Source organism: Pleurodeles waltl, chromosome 8 (genome assembly GCF_031143425.1).
Source record: "Pleurodeles waltl isolate 20211129_DDA chromosome 8, aPleWal1.hap1.20221129, whole genome shotgun sequence".
Lineage (NCBI taxonomy): Eukaryota > Metazoa > Chordata > Amphibia > Caudata > Salamandridae > Pleurodeles > Pleurodeles waltl.
Window position 1 is genome coordinate 1,158,976,798 of NC_090447.1, and position 20,511 is coordinate 1,158,997,308.

Below are 20,511 nucleotides of genomic sequence, written 5' to 3' on the forward strand. Positions count from 1 at the left end.
TCTGTACAATGGGTTATATTTAGAAGTTCAGCATAGTTTATGCACCAGCTGTACACTTGACATCTGCCATCTTTGGAAGTAATTGTGTATAATGATGTCACCAATATAAAGGTGTTACCAAGTAACAGGCAGTCAGCATAGGCTGTGAATCACTATAAACTAGTATCCAATGTTGGTCTTTCACAAAAATGAGACCTGGAAGTCAGACAGTAAGTGTTCTTTCCTAAAAAAAATAATGCATTACAGTGGATGTTGTTCCTAGTTTAAAAAAAAAAAACAGAAGGGTCAAGTGAATGTTTAGCAAATTATGTCTCAGAAACTCACATTGTATGTTAAAATAGTGAAGTAAATAATACTACCCTACACAACATATTGTCAAGGTAATTAAAATAGGAATTATAACACCACTTCTAGACAGCTTAATGATTTGCTGGTAGTAGATATTGTGAAGGTGATGAATGAAGTGCTGGTCGAATGAAAAAAACGTCACATTTTAGCATAACACCCATTGAAATGAGAGCCTAAGAAGTGTTTTTGCGTAAGACTGATCTCATCTTCACTAATGAGGTGGCTGGGCATCCCCGCGTAGACATAAGCTGCAATCCTATCAATTTATCACAGCTGAATAGGCTAGAAGCCTGTGACTATGTATTTCAGGGACTGATGAACCCCATTCCACTCATTTATGAAACATACATCACTGGTGTAAAGAATGTGTGTGGTTTAAAATTGTGAAGTCATTAATCAATGAAGCAGCTCCACATGACCAGTTGAAACCACATTTGCTCCAATAGACTTGTAGATCTGAACATACAAGGAGTTATATTCAGGTTCTTTCTTAGTATATGAAAAATGAACTGATTGCTTACCCAACATTCAAGTAAGTCAGCATCTGTAAATTTCCTATGGCATCAGGAATGCACTTGATGCAATTGTGATATAGGTTCAGTGCTTCTAGCGACACAAAATGGCATACTTCCGTTGGCACTTCCGTAAGCCTGTTTTTGGAAAGATCTGAGGAAGTAAGAAACAAGGTAAAGTTATTGAATCAATAATAGTTTTTTGTAGGTGTGGATTTAATTATTATACATCCTATAAGACAATTCTATATCAGAGAAGAATGCAATATTTTCCACTAGTCTTCTTTGACTGAAATCTCCGTAACTCCTCTAAAATTCACTTGACATTGTAAAACGTACTGAGTTGTACAGAACAGTTTGCTTCACAGTAAGAATGGTGAAATCGATCTTTCAAACGTGGAATGTGCGGAATCCAGGGGTTCTGCTTCATGAAATATGCTGTATTTTGACTCTTAGATCCTGCTTCTGCACCACCATATGGTTTGTTGTACACATTCTCATCCATCCAGCTTGGCCCATGTGACACCTTTTCTGGTTTCCAAAGCACCACAGTCTTCAACAAGAGGTGCTTTGGGGTCTGGAGATTATACTGTCATGGCTGGACATGATCAACCTACTTAATGAGCGGGTGAAACAAGGCTGCCTTTCACTGCTGAGCTCACAGTGGTAGATATGCTCAGTTTCACCCAATGCTGAATTAGATTTTACTCTGTTAACAAGTGGTCAGTTACCACAAACAACCTCATAGTCATTACAAAATTAGACCATGATATAACTGAATCTTAGCGACTGCTGAAAGAGACTAGAATAAAATGAGGTGTTTTGAGGGCAAGTAGCTCTGACTGGGTCGATCCACAATGAGCATGTACAGCACCATTAGTAGAGCTGAACATGGATTTTGATTTCAGTGAAGTTTAGGACACATTGAAAAGCCCTCTACAATTCATTGTCACCCATGATTATCCAAACACTTCTTCTGAAGCTTCTCTTACTAACATGGTTAGTGAATAATACATGTCTGTGGTATTGTCACCTAGGGAAACAAAGTACCAATTCCAGATGATACAAATATTTATTATAAAATATACAAATCTATTACTTAACAGACACAAGAGCTACAGACATCAGCAGACTGCAGCATTTTCAACATTCTGTGAAGCATTATTGTGCGGAGTAAGATTTGTTCAGCTGAATAGTCAGGTCTAAATCTACATTTCTTCACTTTTTCGCTTAGCTATCACTTTCATGTGTGATACCACTGGTGATTGTCAGGTGATATTTTCAAGAAAATATCTGAGAAGAGTAATTAAAGGACATGTTACAATTAAAAATAATTCTCCCCATGCCTCCAGTCCCACCCATCTCTCAAGACTCTAGGGTGATTTACACGAAACCCAACCTGAGTGGAAATTTGTAAAAATAATGTTTGACCATTAGCAGAAGCCTTAGATTTCCACCTGTGGTGTTTCAAATGTCAGTCAGATGTAAAGCAATGCTGCGTTGTGCCTCCAGACACAAATATGAAATTGAAACACTGTGGGAGTTACTAGGCTAAATCCAAGTAAAGTCTGCCTTCAATGCACATCTCTCTATTTCTATCACCTACATCACTGGATGAATGCTGATCACTTTAAGGGGTCCGTTAGGATCAGACTAGGAGGGTTTGTGATTATATCTTTGTATGCATGCGAAATGTCACGTTTTATAACAGTATTCTTAAATAATTCCTGGTACATCAATATTTTTGTGCAGGTTACTTCTTCCTTTGGATACCTTACACTATATCTTCGAATCTGTAAGCATGTCTTGTGTGGCAGATACATATCACTATAAGGGATGCCTGGTTAAGAAGGAAAAGAAAGAAAAGTGTATTTGTGTCTGGAGAAAAAGTAATTGTTATTTAGGATGAGAATCCTTACCCATCCGAAGAGGAGCTTATGAGGTGGTTTTTAATGGTCTTCCTTAGCCTAGATGAGAGGTTTGTGTGGGTGAGGGGTACATAGTGCTGAGTGTGGGTAAAGTGAATTAAAACTTGGTAGGCTAATTCTGAATTTTATTCTGGTGCCTCCCAGGGATAGAATAAAAACAGTGAAGGGAAGTCAACAAGGGATCTTCCCAAAAGAAAAACGGTTGACATGTTTCTGCCCTGTGTTGGACCAATTATTAGGTTCTGGGACATTCTTCAGGACAAATAATCAAAGTCACCCTGTCATGAATATTTATGCAGTTCTCATGATATTGTATGCATTTATTACATTTTAGCAAGCATTTTAAACAAATCAAAACATTGAGATGTCATTTCAAATTGTTCTGTCATGCCTTATCCATCATGTGCAGTACCGTTGATTTGACATACAGAAACCAAGAAATCCATAGAGGCCACTCACACTCCTCTTTTTTATTTTACACACTTTTGTTTCCAGCATCCATTCAAAACATCTAAATGTGTTCACTCAGTACACACGCCATTTCCCTTGTCTTGTACAGTGTAGAAACTAGGCCGTACTGAGTTCCCCCCGCCACCCCATCCTACCAATGTCACCTCCTTAAATGGTTATGCGCTGCCTTACCTTCTTTCCTTATTCACGGTGGCCTAGAATATAGAAGATCAACCAGCCTCAAACATTCCTCTCCCTTCCTTCAGGTCACTGGCCTCCCACTCATCTCTCTGTGTAAGTCTGATGTCCTGTTCCTCCACCAGCACCCACTCTAGCAACTCTTCTTTCCATAAATCGTGCCTCGGAGGTCTCCCTGTGGCCCACTTGATTGCGATCTGATGCTTAGCTAAAATACTACTTTTTGGTCTTCCTTAGCATTGTACTGTAACCCTGAATTCTTCAACACGATGGCTCGCCATAAAAAATGGAGGAAGGCAACCACCAACTCCCCTCCCCAACACACACACCTAATACTTCACACCACAGAAATTATCCAGATTATGCACTGGTGTGTAAGATCTATGGAGCTAATGGAACTGAACCAGTTCAAAATTGTCATTAGTAGACACCTATTTCACTGGTGCACAGGACTTTACCCATCTGTCAGTGGACATGGCAGTCTGATTACCACATTTTTCTGCCCCTCAAGGCCTCCCCTCACTGTCTTTTATTAATTCTGAGAATCTGTTTGAAACCACCCCGCCGATCAGGTTTAGCATCATCACCATTATGTTTGCCATGGGAAAGGCATTGATAAATGTCCACATTTCGCTGGCTATGTTCTTATTGGGCTTTATAGCTCGTAGCAGCTTAAAGGCACAAACGGTGAGTGCCTCAACACTGTTTTCACAACTTTATTTCATGCACTTGGAAATTGCCTGATCAAATAAGGCTATTTTCCTAGACACTACTCCCCATCATTAGGGCCTCTTGCAGCGTACCCTTTTGGTAAGTTCTCCTTCAATAAATCTGTTTCTCAGTAAAGCGCATCATCAAACAAGCTAACTGCTTGTCGCAGCTGTGACACCACATTATATAGGAAGCGATACAGAAGTCCCAGTCACACGTGTTACTAGAGCAACTTTGGCATGTCCAATTTTATCCTGCTTCATTGCAACCCACACCAGCAAGCTAATGAGCAAGACTAACTCTCCTATCAATTTCAGCAGTATGGGGCACATTAAATTATCCAGCACATAGTAAAAATACAATTTTGGCAAACAAACGTTTGTTTATTACTGGCACATAGAGGGTGTTCCAGAACACCACTGAATGCTTTCATTTAATTGGTATTCTACCTAGTATTAAGGGCATGATGTACAATGTGGGGGATAATACTTTTGCTACTAAGAAGGACATCAGCCTGCCAAATGTAGAGCTGTCCACTAGCCTTACTAAAGCACAATCTACATTGACAGGAACCACAGTCAGTGCAATTCCTCTCAATGTAGAAAATGACTGACAGTCATTAAACTTTTCAATAGTTTCTTGTTTTTTCAAAGAGCATACTCCCGAAGAGGAAGCTTGCTTCGGTGATGGGGAGATCATCATTGTTTTTCTCTTGTTCCTTACTGCCAGGATTGTCCTGGTAGTGAGGACAATAAAAAAAGACTTCACCCTCCGCTCTAGATAGGGTGGATGGTATAAAGTCCTTCCTCTGAAGACCCCTTCCTTTCTGGGCCATCAAAGGAAGTATTACATTGATGGAGCCTACAAGGGCTCTGTCAAAAGCATACTTACAGCCTGCCTGACTCTAAATGAGGTGGATGGACTGAGGGTTTGGCAGACAAGGTATAGGTCTGCTAACACAAAGCAGACTCTAGGTTGTATTGAGGTTCCTGCTCATGGGAAAAGTGGACACCCAGTTATGAACAACTCTCTGGTTCCCACTGTATGCCCAGTGCAGGGTGAATGTGTCTTCCCCCATGCACTGTCCCAGTAGAAACAGCTTTGACTTGTCCCAAGTGCTATACAGACCTGATGCATCTCCAGAGTTTCAAGTTCCTTTAATAGGATCAGGACTAATCATGGATGTCATTTAGGGGTTGCCGGGGGCCCCAGCTGCGACCTCAGCTTGCCTCTTGCAACCTCTGGCACTGCCTTTGCAACCCCTGCCCTCTGAGGTGGCAAAATCAGTGCCAGGAACAAAGGGACAGCTCATATTTATAGGTGTTGCTTGGTGCCCCACTTCCTTGTTTTCAATCAGTTTTTTTAAATTACATTATTAGTTAATAATAATAAATTATTGACTATTAGTGTAAAAAAATAAACTACAGTTAGCTGGAATATGACCCTCCTTTGAAGCTGAGGTAAGTAGAAAACATATTTAAATGTATGTTTTGCGCATGCTTGCAGGTGAGAGTGTGCTTATGCAAAAGAGTGTGTGTATATGTGTAAGCATATGTGTGTGATTAAAAGTAAAGATGAAATGGCATTTGATGTCACTTTCACTACCTCTGGCATTTTGGTGAATTGACGTCCATGCAATTGCCCCCATGCCTCAAGTGCACTAGGATATCATCTGCATATATAGGCACTACATGAGTCCTATCTACCACTACTATGCCCCGCTGACTATTCTAGAACACAGCCTAGTCACCAAAGGCTCCAGAGCAATAATGAACAATATTAGTAACAAGGGACATCCCTGTCAGGTACCCGTTGCCAATCTTCTACCCCCTAATATTAACCTGCCAGTCCACACACCATCGGGCTTAGCATAAAATAAGTTCACCCAGGTCAGGAAGATAGGTCCAAATCCTTCTGCCCCACCACCATCCACATGTTATCTGAGCCTATCGTATCAAGCTTGCATTTGATGTCCAAGTCCACCAGAGCACAGGCAACATCAGAAAAGGACAATAACTGAAGCATATGGGTCAAGACCCATAAATCATGCATCATGCTCCCACCCAGGATAGACTGACATTGGTCTTCATGGATTACTTTATCTATGACCCTTGTGCACTATTAACGCTTTGCTTAAAATTTTAACGTCAGCACTCAACATCAAAAGCAGCTACTAGGAGAAGATCTCAGTTGCTTTCCTATCTATCATAGGGATCAGCATAATCAATGCACCTCTCGTATTAGGAGGCAAGCTGCCCTTCCTCAAAAACATCGACCAAATTATGTATCATTATACCAGGGTCAGCCTGGTCCGCATCAACAGGGTTGCTGTCACTACCCACTGTTTTACCCTTTTGCATTCTTGCGTCACACTGACAATCTCATTCTTCATGAAGGGGCCTTTTAACTCTTCATATTGATTCTCAGTCAGTATGGGTGGTCTTACTGAATTAAGGTTGTCAGTTATCTTCTGTCTGTTTACTCTTTGCCATTGTTTGTAGGTTTCTGACAGACTTTCCTTAAACTCATTGTTAATCCCTGCTTGAATGACTATATCTTCCACTTTCTCAGTCCTAACCACAAGAAATGAGATTAGGTATGGCATCTATCTCCCTTTTCAGAAGCCTAGCCAATAGGTATCTCAACTCCCCCCCTTCATATGGAATCTGTCTATATGCTGTGCAAGCGCATTCATCTAATGTCATCCAAGTCTTCTTAAACTGTCTTTTAACCTCGCCCAACTGCTGCATCTTCTTTAGGGCCAACATAATTGCTTTTACTAACATCTAAAGCATCATATCCCCCCCCCCCAATTGTGAGCTCCACTACAATATAATAGGTAGGTAGGTGTCAGTGATAGGAAAAGGATTGCTATACAATGGGCAGCAGTGTACACAAAATAATGAAATAACTTTTGTGTGCCTTGGACAATTTAGTGGTCTGGCCCGACAAGATGCAGGTGACCACAAACTGTGAGGGTGCGTTTCTCCTGCAGTTTTCACTGTGATTTATGGTTTGATTGCCACCTGGGTAGTTTAAACCACTGGCCATGTCCTTTGTGTACAAACGTTCCTTTTAAGAAATGGGTTTAAACAATTTTTCCACTTCAATTAGAGCCGTCACCAATTTAACCCAATATATTTGTCAATAATGACAGTCATTTTTAGAAGCTCCTGAAAATTAGTGCATCCCATCACTATATGTAATGATTCTATTAGACCTCTCACCTAGATTGAAGATTTCTTTGATCACTTTTGATCTATACATGTTGTGGATGCACCATGAAATTATCAAAATGGCCTCCAAGGCTATATTTTATTTTAAACAGGACCTTCAGCAGAACAGCATGCTCATGGCTGTCATCCAAACATTTGTGAAATAGGCAATCATTTTGGAAACAAGCAGTAGCAGAGCTATTATGTCTCATCTTTGCTATAGGGCACTGGCCTATAGGTGTTATCAGTGTTTTCTTTAGACCCACAGATCCCAAATGCAGTTTTTCATGTTTACCTGAAATTTATTTGTGAGAAGGCTATCATGCAGACCTGTGGAAGCATGCCGCCTGTGGAGTTTTTAGCGCTGTTTTTTAGAAACTCCTTTACGAGATGCCCACTGTATAAATGTATGCATGTGATGCAGCCATTTTGTAATGGTTTTCAAACAATGGTTTTTGTAAAGAGTTCAACAAGTATTGTCAATGACACAATATGAGCAAACACGAGCCAGAGAGCACGCATGGTACAGAGGCTGTGAGGATCACATACTGCTTTCAGTAGTGGAGCCAGGTTGGGCAAAAAGACATTGAGGAATGGCAGCACAGTGGAAAGGTTAGCAAGGGGTACTACTTAAAGCCCCATGTATCTTTCCACAAATGAAATGCCATGGATTTAAGGAAGGACCACCCAGCGAATACAACTTTTAAAATATGCAAAGAGTAACTGGCAGTGGAGGCGTGAACAACGCCCACTCTTCTCTACTGTATATATACATATGTTTGCAAACAAATGGGTAAGGTCTCCAAAAGACTGCTAGCAACAGCGCCACTTCAAAGATTCAGCAACTGATTTGTGAACCCAGATTCCTGCTAAGGTGGAAGCTGTGCTGACTAACAAGTTGGGTGTGCCTGCATTTAATGAGTAGTGTTGCTCAAAAAAGGTACTATTGCCTTAAACATTTTGTGGCCCCATGTGTAGGGATCAGGTTCTGCCCTGCCTAACTCATGAGGAAGAGACTTCAGCAAGGCAACTATCTTGGGTGTGTCTGGGCATGGCTTCCTGCCATGTACTAGAGGAAGAGACTTCATGGCAGGGTGAGGCCATGCTATGAATCCTGAATTGGTGGAAGTAGCCAGTTAGCAAGAATCCCAGCCAGCAGTAGGACTACTGCTTGCTAACCTGAACCCACTTCTGCATTTCTTCAATATACCAGTATGATGGGAGACAGGAAAAGTGTTCAGGAAGTGTAGTAAGTGGATTTTCATAAACTTTGTTTAGTAGCATTTTACAAAGTTTTGGTGGACCCTCCAGACCCTCATTGCAGGAAAACATTGGTTACATGCATGGTTCCTAACTTCTGTGGACAGTTTCTTGAGACAAAGAAAACATTGTTTTGAGACAAACGATTTCGGTTGTTCATTCTTTTTTATTTTGGAGAGAAACTTAAACAGGATATTTGACTTAGATACCAGTGAAGAAACTGGCGTTTAACCCAAGTGACATTCAATGATCATAGACTTAAAGCCCTGTACTTATTTTGGAATACGTTTAAATGAAGTCACAAGTGAACACTGATGTCACTGTCATATAGTAACATAATTGAAGATTCCATGTGTTATGATAAGGGTGTGCACTAAAATTCTGTTTGGTTTACAGTGTTGCAGCTCCGAACCCAACAACACATTTCTCCTGCTCTTAGCATCCCTACTGGAGGGTTCAAGTCTTTTCCCCTCACATCTTGTAGGCTTAGGGCCTCAGCCGTCCATAGTAGGAGAGTTTACTTACATTAATGCAAACTTGAATATCTAGGTTTAACCTCTCTCCAGCAATTGCAGGTTCAATTTCCTAGAGTCCCCCTTCCTAGGCCCCTCACCCCTTTGCCTTGTCGTGGTTGGTCTTCATGTTCATCCATAGGTACCGCACCAAGAAAAGGGCGGTGTCATGTACTAATCTCCTCCGGCATCAGTACACCAGAGTCCTGACAGCCTTCATGATAACTCAGAAAATAGCTTAATAAATCCCTCTGCACAGAATAGAAGAAAGGATATAGTGAGGTGTTTCCTCAATATTGGCAGAATTAAAAACCATCCATCTTTTAAATTCAAAATGCTATTGATCCGAGAAACTACTGGTAAATTTAAAAAATGCAGACATAAACACAGACAAACAGATGTTGTCATGAGCAAATGCTATCTGAACCTTTAGGAGCAAGAAAAAAGTAAAGTAGACTGTGGTTGTGGAAAAAAGATCTAGCACCGTTAGTCACCAACCCTAAGCAGATGGAGGGGCTCTAAATAAATGTGCATATGTTTTTAACTAACACGTTGCTACATGTGCTCACTACTATAGCAAATTATAGAGTCTTGTGCTTTCTAACATCATCTTACAAGTTGTGGTCAAAGATAATGAGTTAAGTAAGAGACCACTTTATAAGAAATGAAATAACATAAGAATCAAAGAAAACAAATAAAATGCAGAGGTGTGGAGTCAAAAGGTGGGAATAGAGGAATAGGTGCCATTAGCACAGAAGAATTAAAGATACTACTATTATTAATGGTTACGTGGTGTTTACCCCGTTGGAACCACATGGAAAATGATTGCAAAAGGTTGTAGCAAGTGTATTCCCAGAAAGAATAGGAGGGTTCACTATATTTCATGAAGGTTAATTGATGTACTATGCCCATGGAGAACAACATTTTCCTTGTGAAAAAGAATGTGTTAATAAAATGCAAAATGCACAGCACTTCGGACCCAGTCCTCAAACAGTGGTTTGTGAATATTTATGGCAAGGACTTATTTTTGGAAATCTATGGAAATGTTAAATTTGAGAGCACAAAAATGAATAAATGTATAACACTTATGGATCCGAGTCCACATACTTACTTTGTTCACATCTGAAACATTGTTCTATAGTTTTTTTATACTTCCCAATGTAGGGTTTAAATTAGAATAGTGCCCCTGTCCAATCTGTGGGCCTCTTTCTGGAGGCAGCATAGTTGAAATAGCAGCTTTCTGTTTGCTGTAAATTCTACAAAAGAGCTACTGATCCTTACGTCAGTTTTAGAAATGTGATATTGCAGACAGTTAACACTTCTGAGGTGAGGTGAAATGCAGACCAATCATGACGAACATTTCTTTTGGAAAAGTGCATAAAAGAAGTCTTTGCCTATGTACAACAGCGATTTTTCAACAAAAGCAAAGAAGAGAATTTCAGAGATGTGTTGCATCAATCCCCTTCCCTGTAGTATTTATTAATAGGTTTATGTGAATCCAAATGGCATCTGAATCTGGGATATTTCTTCCTCCAGCTTATGCCTAGTCAGGACCATAAACTTTAGACAAAATATTTCAGGTTGTACAACCGAGTGCAGTAACAGCTAAGTGGACTGTGGTCATTAGAAATACCATAAAAGGGACCTCCTGAGCTGCTCAACACTGCCAGCTTAATGAAACCCGAAAAGTGCATGATTCTCTCTTCCACCTCTTCATCCAGCACACTGCTAAGCACTGCATTCTGTAAGATGATAATCGCTCCTGAGTGGTCCTCATGAATAACATGGAAAACCTTTCCATAGACCACTCCCTTCCAACTATATACCCTACATGGTGTAGCATGCGGCCTATGTATCCAAGGGCTTCAGAAATTGAAACAGGGATAGTAAGTGCTATAGAAATGTAAAAACAATATGAATGTATTTGATCTGGTGGCTTGTGCTCCTTTCAGGTTACTCAAATCTCAATTCTTGAAAAGGTAGCCAGAAGTAACTCTGTAAAGGTAGGCAAAGTGCGTCTCCAGGAGTCACTGGAAGCCCTGCCAACTTTTGTTTAAAGCTAAGAAACAAGTATAAGTTTTATTGTATAAAGGTTTGAGACAGGGCTGTTGGGCAGCAGCTTACACCTTTTATTCATTTCTTGAAACCCTATTCCCTCAGACAACCTTTGCTATCCCTGGTTTCAGGGGTCACTAAGAAGGTGACAAGAACAGAAATAAATGGGATTCCAAGAACTTACTTTACTTTCTCTAGTTTCGCCTCCTGCAGCATGTGCCCCCTCACCTCCGCTGCCCCACAGCAACAAACAGGAGAGAGACGGGGCTTACAACAGAAGCCTGTGATCAGGGGTCAGTGCTCTGAAGGTACAAGTCTTCTGCTATCTCTTACATCATGGTTTATCATCACCCCTGCTTCCAGAAGTTAGAATGCAAGTTTTTGGTCTGCAATGCAGCTCTATAGCAAACCACAATCTTACATCAGACTTATCAGATGTGTTGAGACCAGCACTTTTCAAAGGTAATTTACACAGTCTAGAAACAGAACTCCCCGGTTTAAAATTATCAACAAGGCAGTTGGTTTGGAAGGAGTTAAACTTCACCAAATGCTTGTCACCTGATGTTTATTGATTGGAGCTTGTGTGCAGTAGTTTAGAAAGCAAAGTGTTTCCCGGATTCACCAAATCAATGCCAATATGTTAATCAATATTAAGTGCATGTTTTTATTCAAGGCATAGACTTAGACAAGGTCGGTCTAGTATGAAGTCTGTACACTTAGATCAACAGTATGTATTCACACATCAGATGGGATGCTTCTAGTGTGCAAATACATGGTGGTGGGGTAGGGAATTCAACTAAAGAGAGTTTCTGTAACTGACAAACTTGATGAGCTAACAACAACCGTTCTGCAAGAAATGCACCACTGCCAGGTGATTAGTCAGTCAGCAACTTTGAAATGGGTCCAAAATGATGTATGCAACTGAAACTCTAACATATATTATTAATGCTGCACAACCACGCGTAAGCACTTTGCTTTAGAAAAGCAGCAGATGACCAAAGCATACATGCCAAAAGAACTGATACGGGCAGGAGACTCTTGATTTTTTTTAAGCCCAAAAGGGCTTTATTTTAGCTGTCGTCATCCTATAATCTCCTTCTTTTCAATGTAAGTTAATGAGTAAAATTAATTCTGGCGATTTTCAGCAGAAGACAGATGAACAAAACCAGTGCTTCAAGTAAGATGAATCTAAACAAGGATGGATGGGGGACAGTGCAGAGCTTGCACACAGCGTGCACAAAGAACCTGCTGTGCACAATTAAAGTCTGCGTGCTTCTAATTAAGTGGCATGCACTGGTCTAGGGCCTGTACCCAGAGCTCGCTCTGCAAGGTCAAATACCATGTGCTTCTTGCCCAGTGCACCACGTGGCTTGTGCAGGGCCTTGCTGCAGGCCAGACCCTAGCCCAGAGCCTGCTGGGACAGAAAGCTGTCAGGGGCAGGAGGGTTAGTACAGGGTCTGGTGCCGGGCCTTTGGTTATAATTTAGATAATCTTAATGCATAATTTGTTCCTCCATGGCAAACATGACAATGGTAGAGCTCTGAAAATGGATTTGGGCGCTTATTATGAAATCCATATTTCACAGGAAACTATGCTATAGATTTCACATTTAATGGGTCCTTGTGAAATATGGGTGATATATCATTACATTTTGTGCAACAAAGCACCCTAACGTGCCTTTCAGATATGGAAGGGTCAACATTACCAAGGTCTTGCACTTTTGAGGGTGCCTGCTCTGCTACAACCTAAGACAGCAGATGCCATTAGATGTGGCCAGAAGTTGGTTCTGCTTCGCTTTCTCCTTCCCTGCATGACATTTACTTATAAGTTTGAAACAGCTCCATGTTCGCTCAGGTGCCCCACTTCGTTCTGCTGCCCATGAGCTCCAAAAGGCACTGATAGGCCTTTGTGTCATTCAACCACAAAAGTAATTGTAAACACTTTAGAAAAAAAGGTTTAGTAATGTTGATCTTGGAAAAAAAGCAGGTAGAGCAGATGTTTGCTTTTCCAAAACAACATCAATGCACCAATGCACTGGAAAGTCGTATATTAAGCATGAGCCATCTAGTGTAATCCTATGCATCTAATCCATGCCATGCGACCTTCACAAAAATAAAAAATACTGACAACTCAGCCAGCGAGCATAAGAATAACGTGGCTGATTATGGCCATTCAATCCAATATCTGCAGCATAATTGTCTTTTAAAATGTACTGTGTTTAAAACACTTGACATACTGCAATACGCAAACTTGTTCGTTCAAAGCATCGCCCCTAGAAGAATAGTTTTACAAAAAACACACTGACATTAGTTGAGTTTTTAGTCAAGTATTTTGATGTCACGTGAAAAAAGTGCAGAAGAGACGGTTGAGAGCATTTCTCAGCTGACCACTGGATATTTCTGAAGAGTGCTATTCCTTCCTTATACAACTATTTTGTTGCGTGCAAAGTTACCTGTATCTGGTCTTAATGGGTCAGTTATACTTTCAATTACTTCTGCAAAGAGTCTACCAGGGAGCTAGTTTGGAGTTTGCAGTTGAGCTGCTCCAGCACAAACGTGATAGATATCTCATTTACCTTATTATACAAGGGATAAAGTACCACCTGCTGCACATTATTCAGATATTGCAAGTCACCAAGGAGTTCTAGAACTATGTAGATGAATGATGCCAAAGGCCGAATTCCTTATAAGGTTATGGGACAGAGAAGGGGAATATGTTGGCTAGCACAGAGGCAGGTCTCTAGAGCGCTGACAGCTGGGGGCCTGGCCAGCGTTCCTGGGTAGAAGTGAAAACCGCTGATGTGCTGGCTTACCGGCTGGGGCCTGGAGGCAAGTGGTGACAGGCCGGGAGGAGTCGTGGGCTGGTCGCGTTTAGCCAGGGGCAGCGAAGGAGCCGCTTAGCTGTTGCGCGTCTCCCTCTTCGAGGAAGCCGCAACAGTGGCAGCGTCAGCACAGGCAGTGTTGGCAGCATGGTGGACGAGGCAGGAGCGGCTGCGGCAGTGAGAAGAGGTTCTGTCTGCCGGTCACAGCGGTTACAGTGCAAGTCTGAAGCATTGCGCTTGCAGGATACTGGGGGAAAGAAGCAAAGAGGAGAAGGAGGCTTCAGGAGTAAGAATAACAAGGGCTCTGCAGTGATGGTAGGTGCATCTGAAGGTAAGAGCAGCCACCAGAGGAGATAGGGAGGAAGAAGGGATAGAACCTCCCCGGTGCTGGTCGCCCAAGGGGGGTGGGGGGAACACCAGTGCAAGAGGAGGTCAGGACCCAACTCCTATTCGAGCAGAAGACAGTAAGTCGGAAAACTAAATTGGCGAAAGCAGAAAAACTGTCTAAAAAGACTCCCTATTTCTAGGAATTCAAAAATAATCCCCTCATTGAGATCGTATTTCAGAGTTCTTCCTTCTGTGGGTGTCTCAGTGAGCCCTTTAGGCCAGGTAACCCTATGGAAGGGGTAAGGAAGCCCTCCCTCCGTAAGTAGAGATCGGTACAGTGGAACACGGTGGAGAAGAGAGGGAGGGTGGAGAGAGGAGCTGAGTAGAATATTCTCCCAAGAGTACACATGGCGATCTCTCAGTTGGCCTGGTGATGAATGGCCAGGTGATGAACAACGAGGTTGTCTCTCATACCGGGGACTCTATAAGCAGAACTTTGACCTGAAAGGAAGGAGGGGCACAGGGGGGGCATGGCCAGGACTCCGACAATGGCGGCCGCTTAAGAGCTCGGCTCCGGAGGGGCCAGCTTGAGAACCCTCGGCCCAGCGCGCCAGCACAAACCGCCTGTGTGCTAAATCGTCCGGCCGAGCTGCCGGAAAGTGAGCGGAGCGGTGGGACCCCCGGGTCGGGCCCGGTGAGCGTTGCGGCCCATGCGGGGCTGCCCGGACAACGTGGAGACCTGCGGCCTTTCATCCCCTCCGAAGCCGCGGCCATCGTGTGAGCGGCGGGCCGCGGTGTGCGCGGGGGGAGCTGCCGGAAATCGCCCGAGCCCCGGATTTTGGAGGCGGGACCCGGCAACGCTGTGGGGGCACTGTTGGGCCTGCTGGTGCCCCCCCTGAAGGGGCGCCTCACCCAAAACTGGTTAAACGGGTGTGGCCCTGTTTCCAATGGGGCCGCCCCGTGAGCACAAGCATATGCCCCACATGGGTACTCTGAGCGGCAGCAGTATGCGGCAGACGGCCCTCCCTGGCAGCAACCAGCATGAGGATGGCCGGAAGGGTGAGTGACACCCCCTATTTCCCCCTTTGAGGAGGCGCAGTCAACATCGTACCACCATTTGGGGGCCCCCGCGATATCCTGGTACACCACCGGCCATTGTACGCACGTATTACGCAGGCGAGCGAGCATACCCACGAGCACACCAGTACTATCGGCGAAAAAGTGAGTACACTGAGCGGGGATCAACTTCGCTCTGGTGGCGCCGCGCGCCTGATGCCGGCAGGCGCGGCAGGCCCTACCGGCGGGGACAGGCGAGGGGGCGGCGAACACTCGCAACTAGCCACGCCGGAACCCCCCTCCCCCCCGAAGCAGATCACGACTGGCCGTGCGCCCAGGACGCACCCAGCGAAGACCACGAACAGCACCAAGGCTGCGGAGCCTAAAACGTGGGGTGATTCCCGGCGGCGACTCCTACGACAGCGCCCAGGTTGGCATCTGGCCCCCTCCCTGGGTCAAACCTCCTGGTCGGACCGATGCCCTCTAAAGGCCGACATAAGAGCAGAACCATGGACCCCCCCAACACCCCCCGGGGACAGAGCAGCAGAACTGTTGAGCCAGCCACACTCCAAAGTTCAAGACACTCTAGACAACATACTGGGGGCTATAGAGGACACAAAGTCAACACTGCAACGAGAAATCAACCAAGTCGCGATTGAGGTGGGTCTCCTGAGAGCCGAACATCACAAGCTGGCTGACAGAGTCAAAGACACGGAGACTACGCTGGCTGACATCACCCAAAGGCAGAAAGACATGGCGGCGGAAGTAACCTCACTGGCTGACAAAGTAGCAAGACTTGAACAACGCGCCGAAGATGCAGAGGGGAGGAATAGAAGGAACAACGTACAAGTGGTGGGCCTTCCTGAGGGGTCCGAAGGAGAGAACATGGTAGAATTCCTGGAGAATTGGTTGAGCACGAAGGTTGCGCCGGGATGTCTGACTCCCTACTACACGTTAGAACGCGCCCACCGCGTGCCATCAAGACCACTGGCTCCTGGCAGACCCCCGTGCCGTAATTGCTAAACTACTGCATTACAAGGACAGGGATATTCTCCTACAGAAAGCCAGAGAATCAGGCCTGTTCAAGGTAGCCAACGAAGAAGTAACACTATTCCCAGACTTTACACTGGAGGTCCAGAACAGGCGAGCCTCATTCTTATCGGTCAAAAGAGCATAACGAACTGAAGGGATCCAATACTCGCTCTTATACCCTGCAAGGCTGAGGGTGATCGTGGATGGAAAGACCTCTTTCTTCCAATCCCCGGAGGAGGCATGGGACTGGCTCGAGAGGCGCGGGCCCAAACACTACGACCAGCTCTGACGGAGGTTGGAGCTGGCGGAACCCGCGAGCAACTAGGCGGAAGAGGCCCGGGGATCGCCCGCGCCTGGCCCCGACGAAAACGCAGAGGGAAACAGGCAGAAGAGCGGCCTTGGAGGTGGCGGCCCGGGTCAGTTGCGAGGTGTCCTCCCATGAGGGCTCGGTGGTGGACTCCGATGGCACGATAGTGTCCTCCGCCGGGGGCTCGGGGAGCCCGTCCCGGGCACCAAAGGTGACTCCGCAAACAGCTGATGAGCTTGGCTGACCTGGCTGCGTGACTGGGCCTGAAGTCATAACGAACTGAACGAATGATTGGCCCCTCCGGACCTGGCCGCCACCCCCCTGACTATACCTCTCGCCTGCCTGGCTTGGCTGGCGAGTACTGTAACTATGTGTTTGGTAAAGTTGCACCGTTGCACGTTTTTTTGGGCTACCCATAGTTCCGAGGGTGCCCCGGGGAGGGGGAGTTGGGGTTCACAGTTCCGAGTTAATCCAACAGCATGGGCAATTAAATGTTACCACAATGTAGGAACGAGCGCAACAGTGGGTAGATTGAAATGCCGGGCGCACTGGACCTCCAATTGTCAGATCCCAAGAACAAGATGGCAGATTACAATATCATAACCTGGAATGTCAGGGGGATGGGTACCCATGCCAAAAGACACAGAATATTGTCATTCCTAAAGAGAAGGGGGGAGCAGATAGCAATGCTACAAGAGACCCACCTAGCCCCAGGGGAGGGAGAGAAACTCAGACGAAGATGGAGAGGGCGAGTGTTCGCTACGGAGTATCAGCCTATGCAAGGGGCGCAATGATATGGATCAGAGCAGGTGTCCCCCTGACAATCGAAACCGCAAACATAGACAAGGAGGGCAAGTTTGTAATATTGGAAGGTGTACTACACGGGACCCCACTAGTTTTGAGTTGCATCTACGCCCCTAACCAAGACCAGGTTTCATTCATGACGAACCTATCGCGACACCTTACCCGCCAGCAAACAGGGGAGGTACTAATAGGTGGGGACTTTAACGCAGTACTAGACATAAACATGGATAGATCCACCCTACCGCTACAGGGAGCTATATCAATTAAAATAGCACAAAACTTGGCCAAATGGCTTGACTCATGGGGGTTAGTGGACAAATGGCGGGTTCACTACCCAACCGACAGGGACTACTCGTTGTACTCGGGCCTCCATCACGTCCACACCAGAATTGATAGGGTGGTCTGTACCCCGGGCCTGGCCCGTGGGATGACACGTTCTGAATACCTAGCCCGAACAATCTCAGACCACAACCCACTATTATTAACATTGAGGACATTGCAGGATAGACCCCCCATACCGTCATGGCGGCTTGCCCCCGCGGCGCTCGAGGATCAAGCGTATAGAGAGGCACTACGAGACTACCTATCAGAACACATTGAGATCAATAGAGGAACCACCTCCTCCAGGGCGGTGGAGTGGGAGACACTTAAGGTGGGGACGAGGGTTTTTTGCCTGGGGCAGTCAGTAGGGGTGAGGAAAACACTAGAAAAGGAGCTCACTGCATTAGAGAAGATCATACACGAGCGCGAGCTAAGCCTGGGCCTTGCAGCACACGAGGAGGAAGAATATAGCCGTGCCCGCAGAGAACACTCCCAAGCCGAGGAAAAGCTCAGATGTCACAACATGCAGAAATACCTAGCATCCCTGCAGTCAGAGGAGGGGAGGTCGGGCAGGCTTCTGGCATGGCTGGTGCGCCCGGGCGGGAGCAGCGAACCCATCACTAGTGTAACAGACAAAGAGGGAAACCGTAGACTTAGCCCAGGCCCCATCAATGATGCATTCAGAGATTATTACATGCACCTGTATGGTAGACCTAGCAGCCTGGAGCCAGTGATCTTTGACAATTATCTGCGACAGATCCCGATCCGGGAACTGAGACCAGAGGACAGAGACAGCCTGGGAGGGGCAGTGACCATGGAAGAGATCAACAACGCAATAGCGCATCTGGCTCCTGGGAGGACCCCCGGAACGGACGGTCTTCCCATGGACTTCTACAAAAAATATAGATCCTTGTTAACCCCAAACTTGGCAGAAATGTATGCGGAGGCGTTGCAGTGCGGTCAGTTACCAGACACGATGCGCGAAGCACTAGTAGTGCCACTCCCTAAGTCCACCAATAGTGAGGCCTCGGTGACAGATTTCCGCCCACTGTCAATGCTGAACAGCGACTTTAAGATCCTTAGCAAGATCTTGGCCGATCGCCTGCTCCCCCATATGCCCACGCTGATCAAAACGGCTTCATTCCGGGCCGCAGCACCTCCCTAAACCTTAGGCGTCTTTTCTCTGTCATGCACATGCCCCGAGAATCGATTCCACCGACCGGGCTCCTGTTGGTGGTGGACTTCGAAAAGGCTTTCGATTCAATTAGGTGGGACTACCTGAGGTCGGTGATGATGAGGATGGGCCTAGGTGAGAACTGGGTGAGATGGGTTGACCTACTATATTCATCCCCGCAAGCAAGAGTGAAGAGGGGTAAAATTATATCCAGACCATACCCAGTGTTTTGTGGAACTAGACAGGGATGCCCCCTCTCCCCGCTTCTGTTTGCCCTAGCGATTGAGCCTCTCGTGAGCCGACTGCGGGAGGAGGGAGTAGGACGGGGGGTAATGTACGGACCAACTGAACACATTGTCTCCCTGTACGCTAACGACATACTAATGTACCTTGGGGATGGCAACAGCAACCTTCCCTGGGCCCTCAGCATCTTAGAGAACTTTGGCGTGGTCTCCGGACTTCGCCTAAACTGCGGCAAAACGTACGTGTTCCCTCTGTCTCCTGATGGCGTGCGTCCTGCTTCATGCCCGATGGACATGAACTGGGCCCCCGTACTTTCAAATATCTGGGTATCCAGATATTCCACGAGCTGGGAGATCTCAGGGAAGGTAATCTGGGCAGGGCAATGCGATCACTGAGGTCCTCGGTGGGATTCTGGCGTTCTTTGAAACTCACAGTAATGGCTAGAGTGGCACTGTCCAAAATGATTATGCTTCCCCGACTCCTCTATTACTTCGCAAACCTACCACTGCTGATCCCCCCATCATGGTTCCGCGACCTGAACATGCTGCTAAGGGAACTAATATGGGATGATGGTCGTAGGCGCACCGCACTCACAACCCTCTGCAGACCGACCCAAATGGGAGGACTGGGCGCCCCCGACTTTGAGGCTTATTACTTGGCATACCAGCTACAATGGGTATCTGTTTAAATGCAAGGCAGAGGACCACTGGACTTTTGCACACCTCAGGGGACAATAGATGCAACATGGATTGTGGCACGCATGATAGGTAGGAAGATAGCCCTACCTGGTAGCAACATTATGACGAATGTTGCATTGGCATGTTGGGAGAGGTGCATGAAAAGAGTGGGAGTGGGCCCCCCTTATTCTCCGGCCCTGCCGGTTTAGGCACTGGTCCTGGGAGCTGGGGGACTGTGCCCGGGAGGCCTCGGACTTGGGCCCATGGACTAGAGCAGGGATTGTGACCATGAGCGGCCTCTTTAACGGGGGGTACTGAGGGATTTCTCTGCCCTAACGGAAGCGGGTGTTCCCCAGGGCCAGTTCCTGCTCTTCGGGAGGCTGGTTCACGCCCTGAAAGATCACTGGTGCACGATAAACGCAGAGCCCGCAGTCCACGGGGTACTGCACCTTTTGCTGACATCGGGGGATGAACCCCACCTGATAGCCAAAATTTACCGGGCCCAGGCCCACGCAGCATTGGACCCTTTGCAATCCCTGAGGGAGCGATGGGGAGGCACC

The 20,511-nt window shown here is 45.7% G+C and overlaps 1 protein-coding gene across 1 annotated transcript in view; it reads right to left on the minus strand.

Moving 5' to 3' along the window:
* The window catches only part of LRCH1 (leucine rich repeats and calponin homology domain containing 1), a 666,761-nt gene that overhangs the window by 390,780 nt on the left and 255,470 nt on the right, over positions 1 to 20,511 (minus strand). The window contains exon 2 of the mRNA XM_069205389.1: positions 870 to 1,014. Within this exon, the coding sequence (XP_069061490.1) occupies positions 870 to 1,014 (145 nt within the window). The remainder of the gene's footprint in view (positions 1 to 869; positions 1,015 to 20,511) is intronic.